General features: G+C 32.1%; 1 protein-coding gene across 1 annotated transcript; it reads right to left on the bottom strand.

Moving 5' to 3' along the window:
* Positions 1–1,755: 1,755 nt before the first annotated feature.
* On the bottom strand, positions 1,756–13,626 carry LOC115883311. The gene is made up of 5 exons (XM_030901657.1): positions 13,319–13,626; positions 11,401–11,541; positions 7,782–7,935; positions 7,576–7,721; positions 1,756–2,174 (listed from the first exon to the last, which is right to left on the bottom strand). The coding sequence occupies exons 1-5, from the start codon at positions 13,518–13,520 to the stop codon at positions 2,125–2,127; spliced, it is 693 nt and encodes a 230-aa protein (XP_030757517.1). The 5' UTR covers positions 13,521–13,626; the 3' UTR covers positions 1,756–2,124.
* Between the last annotated feature and the right edge of the window lie 6,832 nt (positions 13,627–20,458).

The raw sequence follows: 20,458 nt of genomic DNA, 5'->3' as shown, positions 1-20,458 counted from the left end.
CTACAAGTCCATTGATTTTATATAAAAAAATATTAAAAAATTACGTGTATCTTTACTTTTACCATAAGGAGATTTTTCAATAATAAAATATGGTAAGGAGCTGCCTTCTTTTTCTATCTTGATCGTATGAATATTTTAAAGAATGTTTCACATTATTTGAAGTGAAGGCTACTTAAAATGGTGGTTAGTTATAATTATTGGCATCAACATTCAGAAACAGAATCACCCGTCCTTATAGTGTTCGATATGTCTTTAGATATTATAAAACTTAAGATTTTAAGTTGATCTTAAACGTGGCTAGAAATTCGCAAAAAAAATTGATATTTTTCCATACTGTGTGCTATAAGCGTATACTGTGATAATACTGTGTGCTATAAGCGTAAAACTACATAAACTTGTTATTTTAAGGTGGTGTTTATTGTATTTAATTAATTTGTGTTAAACAGCAGTAAGGTAGCATAGTTTTTGTCTCAAGTGTGAATTGAAATTCGCGTAAATTGATTGATGATGAAATTTTTCCATACTGTGCACTAAATAATACCATTCCATACTGTGTAATAAATAAATCTATAAGCGTAAACTAAAACTATACATAAACTTGTTATATTTTAAGGTGGTGTTTATTGTATTTATTTTTTAAACACCTGTAACATAGCGATAGCCTAGTTTTTCACTCAAACGTAAATAGAAATTCGCGTAAAAAATTGATATGTTTCCATACTCTGTACTAAATAAATAATTAAGCGTTGATTGAAAGAATTGGGAAGATACGCAACCTAAAGCCGCGTCCCAGCGAACAAAACGTTCTCGAACATATATAATTATCACTATATACTCGTAGCAGCAGGTCGTAAACGACGGCACAGCCTATCGCATCGGTCCTGAGGACTGAGATGCGGGGAAGAATGCGACAACCAGTTTACTCTGTAGATCTAGGATGCGTTTAGGTAGTCGCTGTTTTTTCGAGTGCCCGACTTAATGTGAATTGAAAAAATAAATATGGATGATAAGGTGAAAATTGCGGCAGCTGCTTTTATTGTATTGGCCGATGCTTACAAAAAAAGAAACTCTGTAGCAAAACAAAATTGATGCAAAGCTGACAAAACTACAGTGCAAGCATTTTATTAAATAACTTAACCGGTAAAGAGTTTAAGAACTTTTGTCGTTGAAGAATCAATATTTAGCAGGCAGAGGGTACAGGAGTCTTTTGGTAGATTATTCGTTATAGTGTATTTTTAAGACCTGTGTTCATTTTCAGCCGATTCTACCAGATGTTTCTCAAAAGGGGCTCACTTTTTTATTTTTTTTATTTTTTCAGATAATACAACGAAATTTGGTTTGTTAGTATATGACATAAATCGGGATTGATTGACGTATTCAATTACCTTTTTTTTTTACCTAACGCCGTTCTTTGTTTAATCATATAAGTTTATATTAAATTGTTTAATGATAGAAAATCCGTATTATTAACGTACTGTACCCAAAATCCGTAAATCTACGGATTAATCACACTACTCACACACATCACTCACTCTGTCGATTGAAAGCAGAACTAACGGTACAGTATTCTTTATCCGCTGCGCTATAAACATCTATCAGCGCGCAGCGGCGCAGAGCTAAACTAAATATCTTTAGTACACAGTAACGCCAGCTACATCTTGGGCAGGTTTTCTGCCACGAAATCGCCCATAAGGTTGCGCATCTTCTTATTTCTTCAATCAACTATTTAAGCATAAACTAAAACTATACATAAACTTGTTTTTTAATAGTATATTAATAAAAAATATTATTTTAAATATTAAATTATATAAAAAGTTTGTTTAAGGTGGTGTTTACTGTATTTAATTTATGTTAAACACCAATAACAGTTCAAAATTATATTTGAAATTAAAACAACTTTGTCAACTTCTACGGTATACCCACATTTTAAAAGGATTCAGTTAACTTGCACGTGTCCTCCATAATACATATAAAACCGTACCAATCTTTTTCGTAGATTTATATTTAATGTAATTTCCTGTACACATAATTTGAAAAAGGTTGACCTTAATTTTTCTACCCTTTAGAGAAATTAAGGTGAACCTTGTATGTATGTCTAGGTCCTTCCTTGAGTGATCCCAAGATTTATTTATTGAGGCTCCAGGGGCTAGATTCCGATTCACTTGCAAATAATCCTATAACAATAACATTCATTAACAATAAGCAGCAAAAAGAAATAAAAATAAATTAAACTAACTAACCTAACCATTGATAACAGTCAGTGCATAGGCTACTTCTCCATCAATGAATGTGTTTAATTAATAAAATAATTGTTGTGAATCAATAAGTAAATTGTCTGTATTATTATATAATGTAATAACTGTAATAATTATATTATTACCGATTCTGAACCGTCCTAGAACTGTGATAATGTATGTGCTCTTAAGCGTTGTAGAGTTCTAGGACGGTTCAGAATCGGTAATAACAAAAATCCGAACAAAGCCGAAAATATCAGAATATTGCTATTTGACAGTTGTGTAATTTTAATTTAAGGATACTGTTTTTCCGATATTTTGTTTATATTGTCTGTCAAATACTTCCGTTAAACATACTATTCTTTGGTTATGTCATATAGACATTGGTAAGCAACCTGTTAGTACGCTATTTTTTAAGCGATGATTTTTTGATTTTAAAAATTCCGTCCTCAGCGCTCGATACGGCAGAAATTAAAAGTGCCCGACTAAATTATTTCACGCAGTCCCGTTACCGTTCATGTCGATCGCATTGAAATAATATTAGAATCGTGGCTTTGTCATAATATTTAAGTTATTAAGTTTTTACTGGTTTCACTATAGAAAGACCTATATAGTTGTCTAACGACGAACGAAAGAATATATGACAGTGACAAGTGTGATATAGCACTAATTAGATTATGTGTATAAAAGAATTTTGCAAGGAGATGGTAATCATATATATGTATGTTGTGAATATTTGTTGGAGGCCGTGGTTTTAGACATTCAATAGGATCATAATCAAATTCACTATAGAAAGACTTTATACTTGTCCAACGAGCAACGGAAGAATATATGACAGGGACATGTATGATATCGCATTAATTACATTATGTGTATAAAATAATTTTGCAAGGAGATGGTAATCATATAAATGTATGTTGTGAATATTTGGTGGGGTCATGGTTGTAGACATTTAAGTAGGATCATAACCAAGCTCACAATAGAAAGACTTTATAGTTGTCTAACGACCAACGAAATGATATATGACAGTGAGAAGTGTGATATAGCAATAATTAGATTATGTGTATAAAAGAATTTTGCAAGGAGATGGTAATCATATATAAGTATAGTCTGTCCAACGAGAAGACCCTTGACAGTGATAGATGTGTCTGTCATTTTAATTTCAAAGTAGTTTATTTTATTTTACAAAGAAATAAGTTGGTACAACTGGAACGCATAGCAGGAAATATTTAAAATTTGATTGACAAGATGACAAGTGATTACTTCAAAATATTGTGAAAAAAACTGTATAAAACTGAAAAAAATGTAATCGAGTTATTTTATTTAATAAAAACGGTATGTGTAAATACAAAACAAACAAGAACAAGACACTACATACCAAAAAATATAAAAAGAACTATTATTTACTTTCAAGCTTTATGAAACTACCCGCATTTATGATTATATTTATCAATATAACTTATGTACAAATACAAATTTGTAATATTCCACAGGAATAAATAAAACAACATAGGTAAATAAAACAAACTATTTTATTAATAATAACACCTACTAAATTTTATACCTTAAAGGTTGATTAATTAACTTTAATCTTAATTTTTTTAAACCAGTACCTTTTGACATTATTTTTCTGCAGTACTAAAATCCATTATTTACCTATCGTGTGATGTCGATATTTTACAGCTACTCCAGTTTTTAGTATCTGTTTAGTTTGATCCTTCTACCATATACGAGATGCACTTATCTACGACGAAATGGTATACAAACTTTATCGATGGCAACTTCATTGGTGTATAAGACTTTCTGCCTGGGCAGCGAGTATTAACCATAAACTGTGCTCTGGGTCTACAGTTAATTTTCACTCAGTTTTTCCTCCACTTGACTTCAAAAAGACACAAAAACACACGTAATAATACGAATCAAAATGCATCATCTTCCAAAACGCAGGGTATTTAACAAAAGTTGACACAAAATTATAACCTATAATTTGGCAAGACTTTGACAAGCGTCAAAAATGACAAAAATCTAAAGGCGAGTTCATACGCATCGACGTCCGTTTGTCGTTCATCGTTCCGTCAAACCAATAAAATTGAAATACGATCTGTCATTTTTTAAATAAACCAATAAAACTGGTTAAAAACAACAAGACACGACGTATGACGGATTTATATTTAAACCCATCCATAGATAACTTAAAAATTATTAGAAACTTTTTTAGTAAAATAAATAGATTGGTATCGGACGTCATCTGCTTTTCTTCTGTTATCGTCTGTCGAAATCTTACATGAGAAAAAAAAACAGAGTATATGTTGTGAATATTTGGTGGCGGCCATAATTTTATACATTCAAGTAGGATCATAACCAAGCTCACTATAGAAAGACTTTATAGTAACTATAAAGTCTTCTCTTACGACTAACGACACTTACACTTGTCTAACGACCAACGAAAAAATATATGACCGTGACAAGTGTAATATCGCACTAATTAGGTATATGTGTAAAATAATTTTGTAAGGAGATGGCAAACATATATAAGTTTGTTGTGAATATTCGGTGGCGGCTATGGTTTTATACATTCAAGTAGGATCATTACCAAGCTCACTATACAAAGACTTTATAGATGTTTATAACGACCAACGAAAGAATATATGCCCGAGACAAATGTAAGATCGCACTAATTAGATTATGTGTATGAAATAAGTTTGCAAGGAGATGTTAATCATATATAAGGAATTGTGAATATTTGGTGGCGGCCATGGTGGCGGCTACATTCAAGTAGGATCATAACCAAGCCACTATAGAAAGGCTTTATAGTTTTCTAACCACCAACGGCAACGAAAGAATATATGCCCGTGACAAGTGTAATATCGCACTAATTAGATTATATGTATAAAATAAGTTTGCAAGGAGATGGCAATCATATACAGACCGGACCACCGTAGTAGTAACATAGGCAGAACCGGACGAACTAGCGTATACCCGTCCGCCGGATAAAAAGCAGGCGAAAAATGCGATAAAATAAAAATAAGTCGATATGTGATAAGAATGTTTCAGAATTTGTATTTATTGGTGTTTTAATAGCCAAAACGAATACGTCTTCTCGCGACAGTTCTCGTGTAAAATTTATTTTTTAAGTAAAATAATGGATGTTTATGAAGTTCGTGAGAAAATTCTAATTGTAAAATGGTATTTCCAAAATAGGTCTTATCGGGATATACAAATAATTTTTCCACAAACTTTTTTAAACAGGCCAATTCCATCTTTATCTACTATATCAAGAGATAATTTTGAAACACATGGGTGCGTGTCCCCACAAAAACACAAAAAGCCTGATGTGTTGATTAATGAAGAACATGAGTTAAAGCAAGTGTTCGTTTGTGCTACCGCGGATCAAAATCCCACGTTTTCAAGTAATCAAATTGCTGAGGTGGTTGCCCTGCCCACAATGCCCGTATTGTTCAAGAATATTTGAACAAAACTTTTCCCAACCGTTTAATTAGTGGATATGGAACTATTTTGTGGCCCGCTAGATCACCAGATCTTTCTCCCAATGATTTCTTTTTGTGGGGTTATGTAAAATCCAAAGTGTATGGTCATAATAGGGCTAATAATCTGGATGAGCTTCAATTAAAAATACGAGAGGCTTTCCAAAGTATTAGCCCTAATATGTTAGCCAATGTCAAACGGGGATTTTACGACCGCCTAGGCTTCTGTCTAGCACAAGAAGGTGGTCTTTTTGAACAATTGTTATAACTTTTTTTTATTTAGAGTAATATTATAGTTTTTTTGGGTTTAGAAAATTTATTTATTTTTAGTTTTGGCTTGTAAACACACTCAAATAATAAATATCTAAGTATTTTTATTTTAAATGTTACCTTAAGTGAAAGTAAACACTTAAAATGAAAATAATAAATACACGGCACTCCTCGCGTCATATTCCTAGTTTGTCACGATTGCCTGACCCGTACTGCTGACCAGCCGACTAGCCGGAAGTGGCTCGCGAGTACGAACGCAAAACGGGTAAACGTAAATTCGTCCGGCAACTTGCTATATGTTACTAGTAGCCTGGTCTTCTCTGTATAAGGAATTGTGAATATTTGGTGGCGGCCATGGTTTTAAACATTCAAGTAGGATCATCACCAAGCTCACTATAGAAAGACTTTATTGTTGTCCAACGACCAATTATTAACGATCAAAATATTTTGTTTTAAAAATGTGATGTATTTTTCTTTTTCTGTCACAAATTTATATTGTTTGACTAATTTTACTAAATATTATGTTTTTGCTGTGATAGATTGTATTGTTTGTTTTTGGATACTAATTTTTATCAAGTCTTTTGTGATATACAACACAGATTTTTAAACAAAATGAAAACAAAATTCAGCGTTTTCGGAACCTAGCGTCTCAAGAAAATTAATTTAAGAATATTTCAATACAAAGTTCAAGAACTTGAAATTTCTAAGGACTCAAACACATTTATAATATAATACTAATACAGGTGTTTCGCATCGGCTGCATGCCAACATCAAAATTTTATTTGTCAGTTAAAATTATATTTCTTTTTTCCTGGATAATAAAACACTTTTACAATCTGTCCAGCGAGAGAATATATGACAATACAGTTAATATCTATAGTAAACGCCACGAATGTTTGGGAGTGATTGAACTTCTCTGTTCAAGGTCACATAAAACTTAATTCCAGTGCCGTGGTGTTTCAAGTCATATAATAATCAATATATAATCTGTTGTAATTTATTGTTTTAACTGTCAAAGTCTTGTCAAAACATATATTTGGTTATAAATATAAACTGGAATGCCCCATTGGTTGCACTGCAAGCACACCAATGGTCTGACGCACAAAAACGAATTAATCAAAGAAACGCGATATGGTATCGTCTTTGTCAATCACGCTAACATTTTAGAATAAGTAGGAGGAGCGCATGCAGATGATTAGACCGGGCCGTTAAAAACCCACGTCTGCGGTAAAAATTTACGTTTTTAATATGTTTTTAATGTAAAAATGATAGCGCGCGTGGCGATTCTAAGTTCATCAAGCGATCAATCACTCCCAAACATTCGTAGCGTTTACTATAATATTAATTCGAGGGTAAATACCTGTTTCTTTTATTTTTTGGAAGTCATCCCTCAAAATCGTAATATGCTTTCGTTAGACGGACTATAATATTTAGTTATTATAGTATATCTATATCTTATAATGTTAAGTATATAAATCACCGTATATTAATCTTTTAGAGAATTTGTCTACTCTACTATTTTAGTTTTTAAGTAAAAGTCTGTTAGTTAAAATAGTTATATTAATATAATTATTTTCATTATTCACCTTCCGGTATGAGTGATTGAATACTCTCAACGACATTCTGGTCGAAGGATAATACAGATATAATAGCAAACAGGGCCATAATAAAGTTAAATTTATCTTGGGGCGCCAAACAACATTGATCTTCTGAGCGCTTGTACCAGTAATATCTGAAACATTAAACATATACTTTCAATAAGGACATTTTAAAAATAGAATTGTTGCTCTACCCTAAAAAGAAACACAATCCGGCAAGAAATGCTAGTGGATTTTTGGATAAAATTCCGACACCAAAAGTACTAAAACCGTTAGTAAAAATTGCTAGGTCGGTAAGGTCTTGTCTTCTGAACTCAGTTACGACAAACATGGCAGCTGCTAAAAATCCTAAAACAATATTTGTGTAATTTTACCATTATTATATTAATACAATTAAATCAACAATTATTTTAAACAATTAGACAGATTTTCCTCCAAAAGACATATTAACCAGCTTGGTAAAGTATAAGCGATACTAATTAACTTTTAGTTACGTAATTGAGGACGCGATTTTTAAATGCATTGTTGCCAACCATGGATATATTCGGCGCCGGGCTGACTAACTGGAATTTTAATTTCTTTTTTCTCTGCTATAAAAAATGTCAAGTTGCCACATGTGTTGTGATATTTTAAGCTTATTTTTTTTACTAGCAGACCTTCTACTCGAACATTGTTCTTTTTAGAACCTCTTTTAGTGCGAAGTGTACAGGGTGGTCGAAATTGGTCTGTTTTAACAGAGAAAATCTATTTCCTGACTAGATAGAGCAAAACCGACATAGATGTCATGGGCTCGATTTCTGAAACACGTTTAATGACGTAAACCGCCTGTTGATATTTTCACTGCTGACTGAGATACGGGGTCTTTTTTATTTTTTTACCATTTGGAAAATTGCCCATAACTTTTGTATTTCGCGGAATAATAAAATTCTGTAAAAACGTTCTTGGGGCACTTTTTTAAGCACAATCTAGTGGCGTAGTCAGTTTTCTTTATACTTGCTTTTTTTGTCAGAAATAATAAAAAATATAATTTTTTAAATGGAAATCATAGTCGGCTATGAACTTAAAAAAAATGCTGGCGTTTAATCCTTTTTAACGATATAAAGTTAGGTGTATTTATTTCTAAAAATGAGAGAAATATTACGTTTTTTATCTTTGTGTCGAAGCGGGCCTTGATTTTGTGTTGATCTAATGAATCTAATTATTTTTTATCACAATTTAATATTGTATATTATTACTTTTCTGCATAATTAAAGACTTTTGAAAAGGTAAATCAACATTCTATATTAGTATATTACCATTTACAATTAAAAGGCCAGGGTTACAAGTGCACTATTAAATGGAGAATTTAGAGAGAATTGGATTGGAACAAAGAGCCCCATATCTTGGCCCCCATATCTAGGCCTGCTAGGTTCTGTAATTTAACTCCTTTCAACTTTTTTATGGGGGAAATTAAAAGACCTTATCTATAAGGGAAGAATCACTGGGACGAGAAAAGAGTTGCAGAAGGCAACTAGAAAAGCTTTTGGACTTATTACTCTAGTTAGTTCGCCTAATAAATCGTTGTAACTCCGTGCGGAAAAGATGTTTATTGTGTATTCAACAAGGAGGTGCTCAGTTTGAACATCTTTGATGATTTTCTTTAGAAAACTATATTTGCCACACAAAAAATACGTTTTTTTAATCTTGCTCTTTGTTTATTTTATTGAGTTCAATTGTAATTACGAATACTAATATAGTATGTTAATTACCTATCCAAAAGTCTTTAATTATGCAGATAAATAATAATATTGAATATTAAATTGTGATAAAAAATAATTAGGCACATTGGTCAACACAAAATCAAGGCCCGCTTCGATATAAAGATAAAAAACCTAATATTTCTCTCATTCTTAGAAGTAGATACTCCTAACTTTATATCGTTGAAAAGGGTTAAACGCCAGCATTTTTTTAAGTTCATAGCCAACTATGATTTCCATTTAAAAAATTATATTTTTCATTATTTGTGACAAAAATAGCAAGCATAGAAAAAACTGACTACGCCACTGGATTGTGCTTAAAAAAGTGCCTTAAGTATGTTTTTACAGAATTTTATTATTCCGCAAAATAAAAAAGTTATGAGCAATTTTCAAAAGGGTAAAAAATTCAAAAATACCCCGTATCTCAGTTGGCAGTGAAAATATCAACAGACGGTTTACGCCATTAAGCGTGTCTCAGAAATCGAGCCCATGACATCTATGTCGGTTTTGCTCTATCTAGTCAGGAAATAGGTTTTCTCTGTTAAAACAGACCAATTTCGACCACCCTGTACAATATAGCTATTAAGCCATCGCAAAAAACTCATCCCAACCTTAGAATATTTTTAACTGGAAAGCGGTAGTAATTGTTCTTTATGTTCTTATTCTGTTAAGGAGGTGAATTTTGTTGATGTAAATAACTAACTGTTAAAATAAATGATTAATTTATTTTTGCTTCCTAAAATATTTTGATTAAAAGAAAATATGTAAAAGTGGGCAACGCTGTGCCGGCCAAGCTTAATCACGTGACTAAAAGTTTACTTGGTATGAACTATATACGGTTTGGTAAAATGGAATTGTGAAATGGAGATGTTTTAGATGAGAGAGAAATTTCCCTAACGGATTACAAAACTTTTGAACGCGGATTGCTTTATACAAAACAAAATTTTGTTAAATTAAAACTAAAGGTTGGGATGATATAGACCCGGCAGAACTAGAACCTGGATGTAGGTCCATGAAGTAAGTAAGATGTAACTCTGGACCCGATTTTTTTAAAATACCGGATCTACTCATCTCTACACCCTAGATTTGCAGCTTTTAAAAATTTATGGGTCTACAATTAAATCTTGTTTTTCTTTTTGTAATTTTTGGTTTTCCGTGAGATTTTAACATCTTTAAGGTGCCTTACTATTTACCTTTGATATGACATGTAATTTGAACGTAGCAATATACAGAAATATATTACCGTTGATTTGAAAGTATTGGGAAGATAGGCAACCTAATGAGCGAATTCGTGTCAAGGCACACGGCTGATTTGATTTCCCCTCACGTTTCAAGTGCTGTATGGTAGAGCCCCTACTCGTTCTGTGGTCAACGCATAAAAGACTCATTTTCCCTAATTCAGCCAGAGAAGACTGAAGGAACTGAAAGCGACAGTGTTGCCATATTAAATAATAAGGAAGTAATATCTGGTTATACGTTTGATGAAAATATCTTTGGATGAAAAATCCGCGTTTATGTATTGAAAATTTATTCATGTTAAATATAGCATAAACAACAAAAATAAAAATTCTTTTATAGTGCTTTACTATAGTTTCTACTTGAATATTTCGTATGATCGAAAAAAAATCGTTTAGTGGGCTTGGAAATGACGACTATTCACATTTAACCTCGCATTTAACATAATATTTTACATATGAAATAACATTCGATCTTAATTTCCAAACAAACTCTGACGCCGTTATTCGTTTAATCGTATATTATATTAAATTGTTTAATGATAGAAAATCCGTATTATTAACATAAATCCAAAATCTGTAAATCTACGCATTAATCCGTAGTTCTGGCAACACTGTCTCCGGCAACCCCCCACTCTGCCGACTGAAAGCAGAACTATGGTACAGTATTCTTTATTCGTTGAGCTGTAAACGCGCGTAAGTCAGTGCGCATCGACATCGGCGCAGAGCTAAACTAAATCTCGGACATGTAATGGTAACGCCTGTTAAATCTAAATCTTGGACATATTTTGTCCTCGAAATAGCCCATAAAGTTGCGCATCTTCTTCAATTAACGATATTACCTAGCCCAGCATGAACGTAAGCTACCTCGGCAGGTCCCATTTCTGATTTAGTCCACAGTTCCGCGGCGTAACATGGCAGGACCAATACTACTTGACAATAATCCAATAAGTCACGCAATGGACAGAATGAATCTTCATCAACTTGAAATAAAAAAATGAAAAATTCAAATAAAAATAAAATCTGTAAATCAAAAAATATGTGTTTTTTATTCAAATCTAAGGTCATTTCATTAGTTGAGAACCACCGCAAATAATTTCTTACTCCATCTTAGTTTGTAGTATAAATTCACAAGTCAATAACACACGGTAGTAGTAATAAACTGCAACCCCTTGTATATTATTGCATATTTAGGTTCTTCCTTCAATTCTAAGCAAAAATCGAGATACTCAAACCAACCGTTTCCGAGTTATTGATTTTTGAAAATATCACTTAAACAATTATTAGATAATGGAAAATAAATTTCTTGCAGTTTTTAGGTATATAATAAAATTATATAAGAGTTTCTTGCCTTGAACTGCTAATATAGAAATTAATTCCACGCTGTGTTCGACATAATGATGACATGACGCGATGCGGGACTTAATATCTTACCGCTACTTTACAAGACAAGTCGTATTTATACTAAGGGCTGGCAAAGGTTAGTCTTGGGTCGAGATTTCCGTATGTAAGAAGAGTACAATGCGTTTATAATGTACTGAACAAAGACAGAACAGTAAACACGTTGCCAAACGTATGAAATGAATCGAGAAACTGTGCATATTGCTAAGAGACGTGGAAGGGGATAGCAGATTTGTCACAGTTGACCGGTCGAGCCAATCAGTACCTCTGTCATTACTTAAAGTTCTAGGGAAAAGTGTACATCATGTGTTCAGCTTCACGATTTAATTACGTCTCGCGATACTTTATTTTTTGTTTATTTATTAACGAGTCGTTGTAATTTTCTCTATAGCTTGAAAATTTTTAAGTGCAAGCTAGAAACTCTTGCATTTTTGGTAAAAATAAGTGGAATTGAGTTGGTTTTCGATTAGAACTCTGAATTCAAAAATCGATATCTCAAAATCTATTAGAAATAATTGATTGTAGTTTTTTCAAAAAACTTTTCTAATATTTCTGCTGTATTTTCTTCGTAGACAGTAAGTGAAAATCTGTATCAATAAAAAAATTACACGACTGCTGAAAATTGCTATGCTCTAAAAGTAAATAGATGGGTTGTTTGCAATTTTTGAATGGAAAAAAACAACCTTATCGAATTTTTCTTATGTAAACATATTGTAAAAGTCCCTATCTTCAAAATAAAAAAAAGTTTCAATATATATAACAAAAATGACACCTAAAAGATATCATTATAATTCCATTTCAGATGCTCAGAAACATTTCTAACCATTTTATCTAGTTATCTTTTCGAAAAAAGTCTTTTAAAAATAAGCCCTATGCGATTTACTTCCACACATGTGAATACCGACCCAAGAGTAACAGTTGCCAGCACGGTATACTCTGCGCTGTGCTCGACATTTTGTGGAAACGACCCAAGCTCACCTGATGATGGGGTAGGCCCTCAAAACCGGTAGTGAGAGCAGGTTGATCCACATTATGTCGAACACAGCGTGGAATTAATTTCTATATTAGCAGTTCAAGGCAAGAAACTCTTATATAATTTTATTAAACAATTAGCTGATTTAGTTAATTTCGATGTGTTTGGTTTCATTTAACGATGCCATTCTGCGGAAACTGTTATACTTAATAATATTTGACATTAGTTTTCAAGTTAGCATTTATAGATGTATAAAATGAGATTATATGAAATCTGTAAAAAATTACAAAATTTTTGTTTAACATTTCAAAATCAAAACTTCATAATCAGGACATGGTTGAATTTAGGTACATTATGTGTATTACTAAAGCGTGTAAAATACTTACAGAATTCAGTATATCCAGTCAGTCCGTTAGCCAACATGAGCAAATATGCAATCAATGGCCAGTGATTGAATTCATTATTTACAATTTGTGTGTAGTAATATAACAAGCCTCCTGCACTACATAGGGTCAATAAGCTATAAGATAAGGTGGCTATTATGGCGGGGAATTTTGGATTTGATTGGAGCCGCCTCAAAAATTCCATGACCTATGTATGAGGCGCACTTAAAATTTCGATAATTATTGTTTTTACTTAGTTTGCGACCGCCGACGAAAGATACATTTTGGACAATGACGCATGTCAAAATGTTTCAAAAGGTAACACTGAAAGGTATATACTCTGTTTTTTTTCTCAGGTAAGATTTCGACAGACGATGACAGAAGAAAAGCAGATGACGTCCCATACCAATCTATTTATTTTACTAAAAAAAGTTTCTAATAATTTTTAAGTTATCTATGGATGGGTTTAAATATAAATCCGTCATGCGTCGTGTCTTCTTGTTTTTAACCAGTTTTATTGGTTTATTTAAAAAATGACAGATCGTATTTCAATTTTATTGGTTTGACGGAACGATGAACGACAAACGGACGCCGATGCGTATGAACTCGCCTTTAGATTTTTGTCATTTTTGACGCTTGTCAAAGTCTTGCCAAATTATTGGTTATAATTTTGTGTCAACTTTTGTTAAATACCCTGCATTTTGAAAGATGATGCATTTTGATTCGTATTATTACGTGTGTTTTGTGTCTTTTGAAGTCAAGTGGAGGAAAAATCGAGTGAAAATTAACTGTAGGCCCAGAGCACAGTTTATGGTTAATACACGCTGCCCAGGCAGAAAGTCTTATACACCAATGAAGTTGCCATCGATAAAGTTTGTATACCATTTCGTCGTAGATAAGTGCATTTCGTATATAAGGATCAAACTAAACACATACTAAAAACTGGAGTAGCTGTAAAATATCGACATCACACGATAGGTAAATAATGGATTTTAGTACTGGTGCAGAAAAATAATGTCAAAAGGTACTGGTTTAAAAAAATTAAGATTAAAGGTAATTAATCCACCTTTAAGGTATAAAATTTGGTAGGTGTTATTATTAATAAAATAGTTGTTGTATTTACCTATGTTGTTTTATTTATACCTGTGGAATATTACAAATTTGTATTTGTACATAAGTTATATTGATAAATATAATCATAAATGCGGGTAGTTTCATAAAGCTTGAAAGTAAATAATAGTTATTTTTTATATTTTTTTGGTATGTAGTGCCTTGTTCTTGTTTGTTTTGTATTAACACATACCGTTTTTATTAAATAAAATAACTCGATTACATTTTTTCAGTTTTATACAATTTTGAAGTAATCATTTGTCATCTTGTCAATCAAATTTTAAATATATCTATGCGTTCCAGTTGTACCAACTTTGTACATTTCTTTGTAAAATAAAATAAACTACTTTGAAATTAAAGTGACAGACACATCTATCACTGTCAAGGATCTTCTCGTTGGACAGACTATAGATCATTTTTAATGTATTAATTTATTTGTATACCGGGTGGTGCATCGGCGTAGGAAACAAAAGGAAATCCCATGCAAATTTTGAACTGTCCAAATATAGGCTCTCAGTGTATAGGTAGTAGTGGTTGTTGGATAAATAAAATTATTATAGATGCAAATAGAGAAAAAATGTAAAATTGTAATTCATTGCCTCGTCAGCCTATAGTAGTATATTATTCTGAACTGGTTAAAACATTTTGGATTTTCCTACACTTCAAAAATTTGTGAAATAAAAACTGTAATTCCGAGTTATACTTTAATACGTTATTACAGATGCTTGTGAATGAAACAGCAGGGCATATACGCGAAATAATCCCCTTAGAGCGTCAGACACTCCATAGGACGAATCTTTTCAATAAAAACGGGTATGAGGCCTTTTCAAATGTAAATATTCATTGTCGATTGTGACACAGAGATATCAACACGATCCTAATAGAATAAAAGAACACACCCGAACTATATTCCCCTCTTGAAAACGGTCGTCTGTCATTGGACGAAATAAAAAGGGGGTTGATGCCAATAGAACGACGAATAGATTACTGGATAAGATTAGTTTTAGAAAGGGTTTCATCAACGGATTTTTGTATTTCGAAAAAACGGAACGCATTTTGCAAAAGAAGAAAAATGTGTCTTTTCTCTAAGCAGGTACGTTTAAAAAACTAATAAAGTGAAAGTAAACATTTTAACGGATATACCGAGTATTTTTCAGTAGCCGCTGAGCTTGGGCTCACCCCTATAAATTTAGTTTAATGTTTGCAGATTAAAAAAACGAGATTTTCTATGTTAGTTGACATAAATCATAAAACGGGATTGATGAACTTATTCAATTGTTTTTGCTCACTTTCTGTTTCACCGTAAATAACTACAACTTTTGATTTTTAAACGGTACCATCGGAATTTTTTGACTTTATTTAATAGAAAATTCTGATTCTGAATAGAATGACATATCATAATTTTGACGGTTTTAATGAAAAGAATAGCATATTAAATTTCGATCTGCAGTGCCATGGCTATATCTTGCGCGGAGCAAAGGGCTTCAGACACTCGTGAGTGTGGTGTATGTTACCATCAGGTTTCCGCAAAATGTGTCCTATGCATCCGCATTTTTTTTTGCGAATCTCAATGCCTACTTCTCGTTGGTATGTAAGATTAAGCAACTGTTAATTAAATAATCATAAAAATTATAATGACAACAACCTAAAAAAAAGAAAAATAATTACTACTTACATTACTACAATACTCTCACTACTACATTCGAATGGACATACAAATATATATGCATGTTATAAAAATAACAACTCCAAACTTTATTCAATGTCCACAAAGGCGCGAATCGTCGACGTCGCCCACGCCGACGCGACGCCTAGCGCCGCCAACGAACGGTATCTATAATAAAAAGAATATTTTCTTCGGCCCAAGGTGTTGAAATTTTTTATTGAACATCGAGTAAAATATGGTAACAATATAATTGTTATAGTCGTCAATTGTGGCCATAAATTTATATTGATGCCATAAAATAGTAGAAGGTTTGAGGCTTCTCTGAATAACTTTTTAGTTTTTATAGACTTTTTTAAAACTTAAATACAATAAAAAACATTCTTATATTTACCCGTTTAGAATCTCTTCAATCTGTGGGTAAATAGGTATATAGTAGCAAAAATGGTGAGATTATTATTGGGTACCTATTGAGGAGCCCTTGGATATTATAAGACCGTCCAGAGGCGTATAGAGAGGGCAGTTGACCTGTTCATTTTCCCAAATCGGGCATTACCTTTGTATTATAATATATGGAATGCAATTTCATTTGGTTTGATGTTGTAAATTTTAATCAATTGAAGTCATTTTATTATCTATATCTATACTAATATATATATAAAATCACCCACTGATTAATAACGATCCTGCTCAAACCACTCAACGTAAGAAGCTTAATTTTGGCATACAGGTTGATTCTAGGGTGTAGAGGTTCGATAAGAAGGAATTGTTCGAAATTCCAGTTCCAAGGGGGTGAAACCACCCTTCAAATATTACAATATTTTTTATTTAAAAAACGGTCTAGTTTCCGAAAAAACAAACGCTTAAACACGTATATTTTATTTTGTTTATTTACATATTTCAAGATTTTTTAAAAATGTATACAGGGTGTTTCGAAAAATCTGGTCATTGATTAATCACGATCCTGCTTAAAGTGCCTGACGTAAAAAGCTGATTTTTGGAAAACGGATTGACTTTAGGGTGTAGAGGTTCGATAAGAAGGGATTTTTCGAAACTCGAATTCTAAGGGGGTGAAACCACCCCTCAAATATTAGAATATTTTTTATTTAAAAACCGGTGAGTTTTTCGGAAAAACTCTTAAATACGTATATTTTATTTTGTTGTTTTACATATTTTAAGATTTTTTAAAAATTTATACAGGGTGTTTCATAAAATATGACCATTGAGTAATCACGATTCTGCTTAAACTGCTTGACGTTTAAAGCTGATTTTTGGTAAACGGACTGACTGTGGGGTGTAGAGGTTCGATAAAGAGGGGTCTCTCGAATCTCAAATTCCAAGACGGTGAAAACGCTCCTCAAATATTACAATATTTGTTATTTAAAAAATGGTTAGTCTTTCGGGAAAACGCTTGGACACGCATAATTTATTTTGTTTTTTAACATATTTTGATTTTTTTTAAAAAATCATACAGGGTGTTCCAAAAAGTTGGGTAATTGATTAACCACGATTCTGCTTAAACTGCTTGACGGAAAAAGCTTATTTTTGGCAAACGGATTTTTCGAAAGTCAAATTCCAACAAGATGAAATTACCCCTCAAATATTACCAAATTATATAATAATATCGCCATATTGTTTTTTCTCATGCTGATATAAATGTGAGAAAATTTTATCCAGTATGTATGTTAATGGAGATTTATCATCATCATTACAAATGATTAATTCGACGCGAACGAAGTCGCGGGTACACGCTAGTCAAATATAAAACGCTAGAATCATCGCACGGTGCAGAATTTTTCGAGCCGAACGCTCGAAAGAACCAGACATGGATTTGCAAGTATAAATACACGCTTTTTTTAAATTACGACCACTCTTTTGCGGTACTGCTTTGTAGAAAACCGAGGCTTAACTAAACTTAATTTTTTTTATAATTGACATTTTGCGAAAAACGCATTCTTCATAAAAAATTTGCTTGTTCCGTTTATACTATTCCAAATTTCCATACCGTTTTAGAGACAATTAAAAACTTAGTTGAAATTTTGAAGTCCTAACTATGAGTTCTAAAAATCAAAAAGCTATGGTAATATAATTATTTTATTTTCATAATTTGATGGATTGTTATTCATAGTTTTTTTAATTAACGCCACATGTATTTTTTGCCTTTTTAAAAAAAATGTCAAAGAAGCACAAAATTTAATTCGATCAATGCTACGGAAAGGGTGATAATATTTATCAGAAAAGTGTGATTGAAAATGATTGTGAACAATAGCAAAAAATGTGACGTTAAAATCAAAATTAATAATAACCATTTATCAAAGAATGAAATTGAAATTATATCGAAACACCTTTTGATTTTTAGGACTTTGGAAAAATTCAACCATATCTTACGGTATAAAAATTTTGAAAAGTATAAACGGGATTAACCATTTTAGAACAAGTAATTTTTTTTATGAAGAATTATATGTCAATAATAAAAATGTTTTTCCTCTGTTTTTCCTTTGTAAAGACAATCTGTGAACATACTGTTATACTATAATAGATAATAAAAATAATATTTATATATAAGATATAAGAAATAACATATTAAAATTTTAATTCAAACATTTCATTTAAAACATACTTGTTGAGGACGCTGTCAATCCTGAAGGCATCGGTTCAATTTTTAGTCGCTTTCCACTCTTTGCAGCTAAAACGAAAAGATTATCTGATGCATCAACAACTTTGATTTGGACAAATTTTCCATCGTGTATATTTTTTTCGTGTGTATATAGCCTTATAATCTTTGTTAAATTCAGACCCACACTTTAAACACTTAACTTTAAATCTGCCACTATTTTTCTTTTGATCCATAATAAATGAATGAAACAAATTCTGGCAAAATATTATTTTATTTGAATTGTTAGGTTGCCCAGATGACAACAAATATATGAAAACGGTACGATAGATGGATGATGTTATGACAGGGCGAGGGCGACAACCACGCGCTTGGAATTTATGATTTGTGAACTTATTTAGCCACGAAATACAAATCTACAGAAATGCCTTCTAATTAGTTTGATTATCTTTTCTTTTTGTTTTCGTTTAGGCGACGCGACTGCAAAGCGATTTGCCGCAATTCCTCGAACCCATAAAATTTGAAATAAATAAACTGCTTATATCATAGACTTAAAATAAAATAGCTTATATCGCTGCAGATTTATTAAAATACCGGGTAAATTATAGAATGAATAAACCATACATGTAAAATAGCTAAAACCATTAAAGATTTATTTTGAAATAAATATTCTTCCAAATAAGCTAAAGCAACTTTGAAGCACTTTGTCATTTCCCAATTAGGACGCCAATCTCCCAACTCCGCCAATTCAATGAACATAAGGGGGGGGGTAGAGGGGGGGGGTTAGGTTGTAGTTATCTCCCCCCCCTATATATCCCCAAACAACTTCATCAACATTAAACCAAACTTTTTAAAGAACAAATGAGATGGATATACAGGGTGTCCCACTAAGAATAGCTCTCGGCTGTATCTCGGAAAGTATTAGGCGTAGGGCCTACGGAAAAAAATATTTATAATTAAAGGGACTATGAGAAATTGCTGGAAATTATTTTCAAGTTTGTGAAACGGCCGCTAGAGGGCGCAACTGCTATGGAAAATAAGAAAATAGAATTTTTACAGAATTTTGCCTAGATAATGGGTACTATAAATAATAGCTTCATAATCTTCAGTAAATTTTTTTTTGTTAAAACCATTTTTCTCTATCTGCTAAAATAAAGTGGTGGGGGAAGGTTAGATCTATCTTTATTTTAATGTTAATATAACTACGGACTGGATTATCAGAATCCAACAAACAAGGGCTCGTTTAAAAGAGCGTTTCTTGTTCTATATTATATCATAAAAATAATAATAATAAAGTTTCGAACGTAGACGCTAGGGGGCGCTTTCTTACAATTTAACAAACAACGCGCGTTTTTTCAAAAAAATTAAATACGATAGTATATGTAATTTTAGCTGATAGTAAAGAGTAGTAAAAGCTTAAAAAGTGAGCGAAAACTGCATCTTGGTATCTTCTTTTAAACCGAAGCTATTAGCAAAATTATAATAAATACCAAAAAATAAGCCCTTCATTACCTTATTTTTACAACACGGTATCAGTAGCCCTTTTGATTATGCCCATTCTAACAAAAAAAATAAGATAGAAACAGTTTGTTTATTTTAAAATTGACGATATACCAGGATTCCATAATACCAGATGCATTGATATCTAATAATTAAGATATTACCTATAATAAGAGTGAACAAGAAACGATGCCTCAGTGAAGTCTTCGGTTTGAAAGAAGATATCAAGATGCAATTTTCGCTCACTTTTTAAGCT

The sequence above is a fragment of the Sitophilus oryzae genome, unplaced genomic scaffold, assembly GCF_002938485.1.
Source record: "Sitophilus oryzae breed Bouriz unplaced genomic scaffold, Soryzae_2.0 scaffold_1869_pilon_pilon, whole genome shotgun sequence".
In the NCBI taxonomy this organism is placed as follows: Eukaryota; Metazoa; Arthropoda; class Insecta; order Coleoptera; family Curculionidae; genus Sitophilus; species Sitophilus oryzae.
Note: the sequence above shows the minus strand (reverse complement) of the source record. Positions and strands in the feature narration are given on the sequence as shown.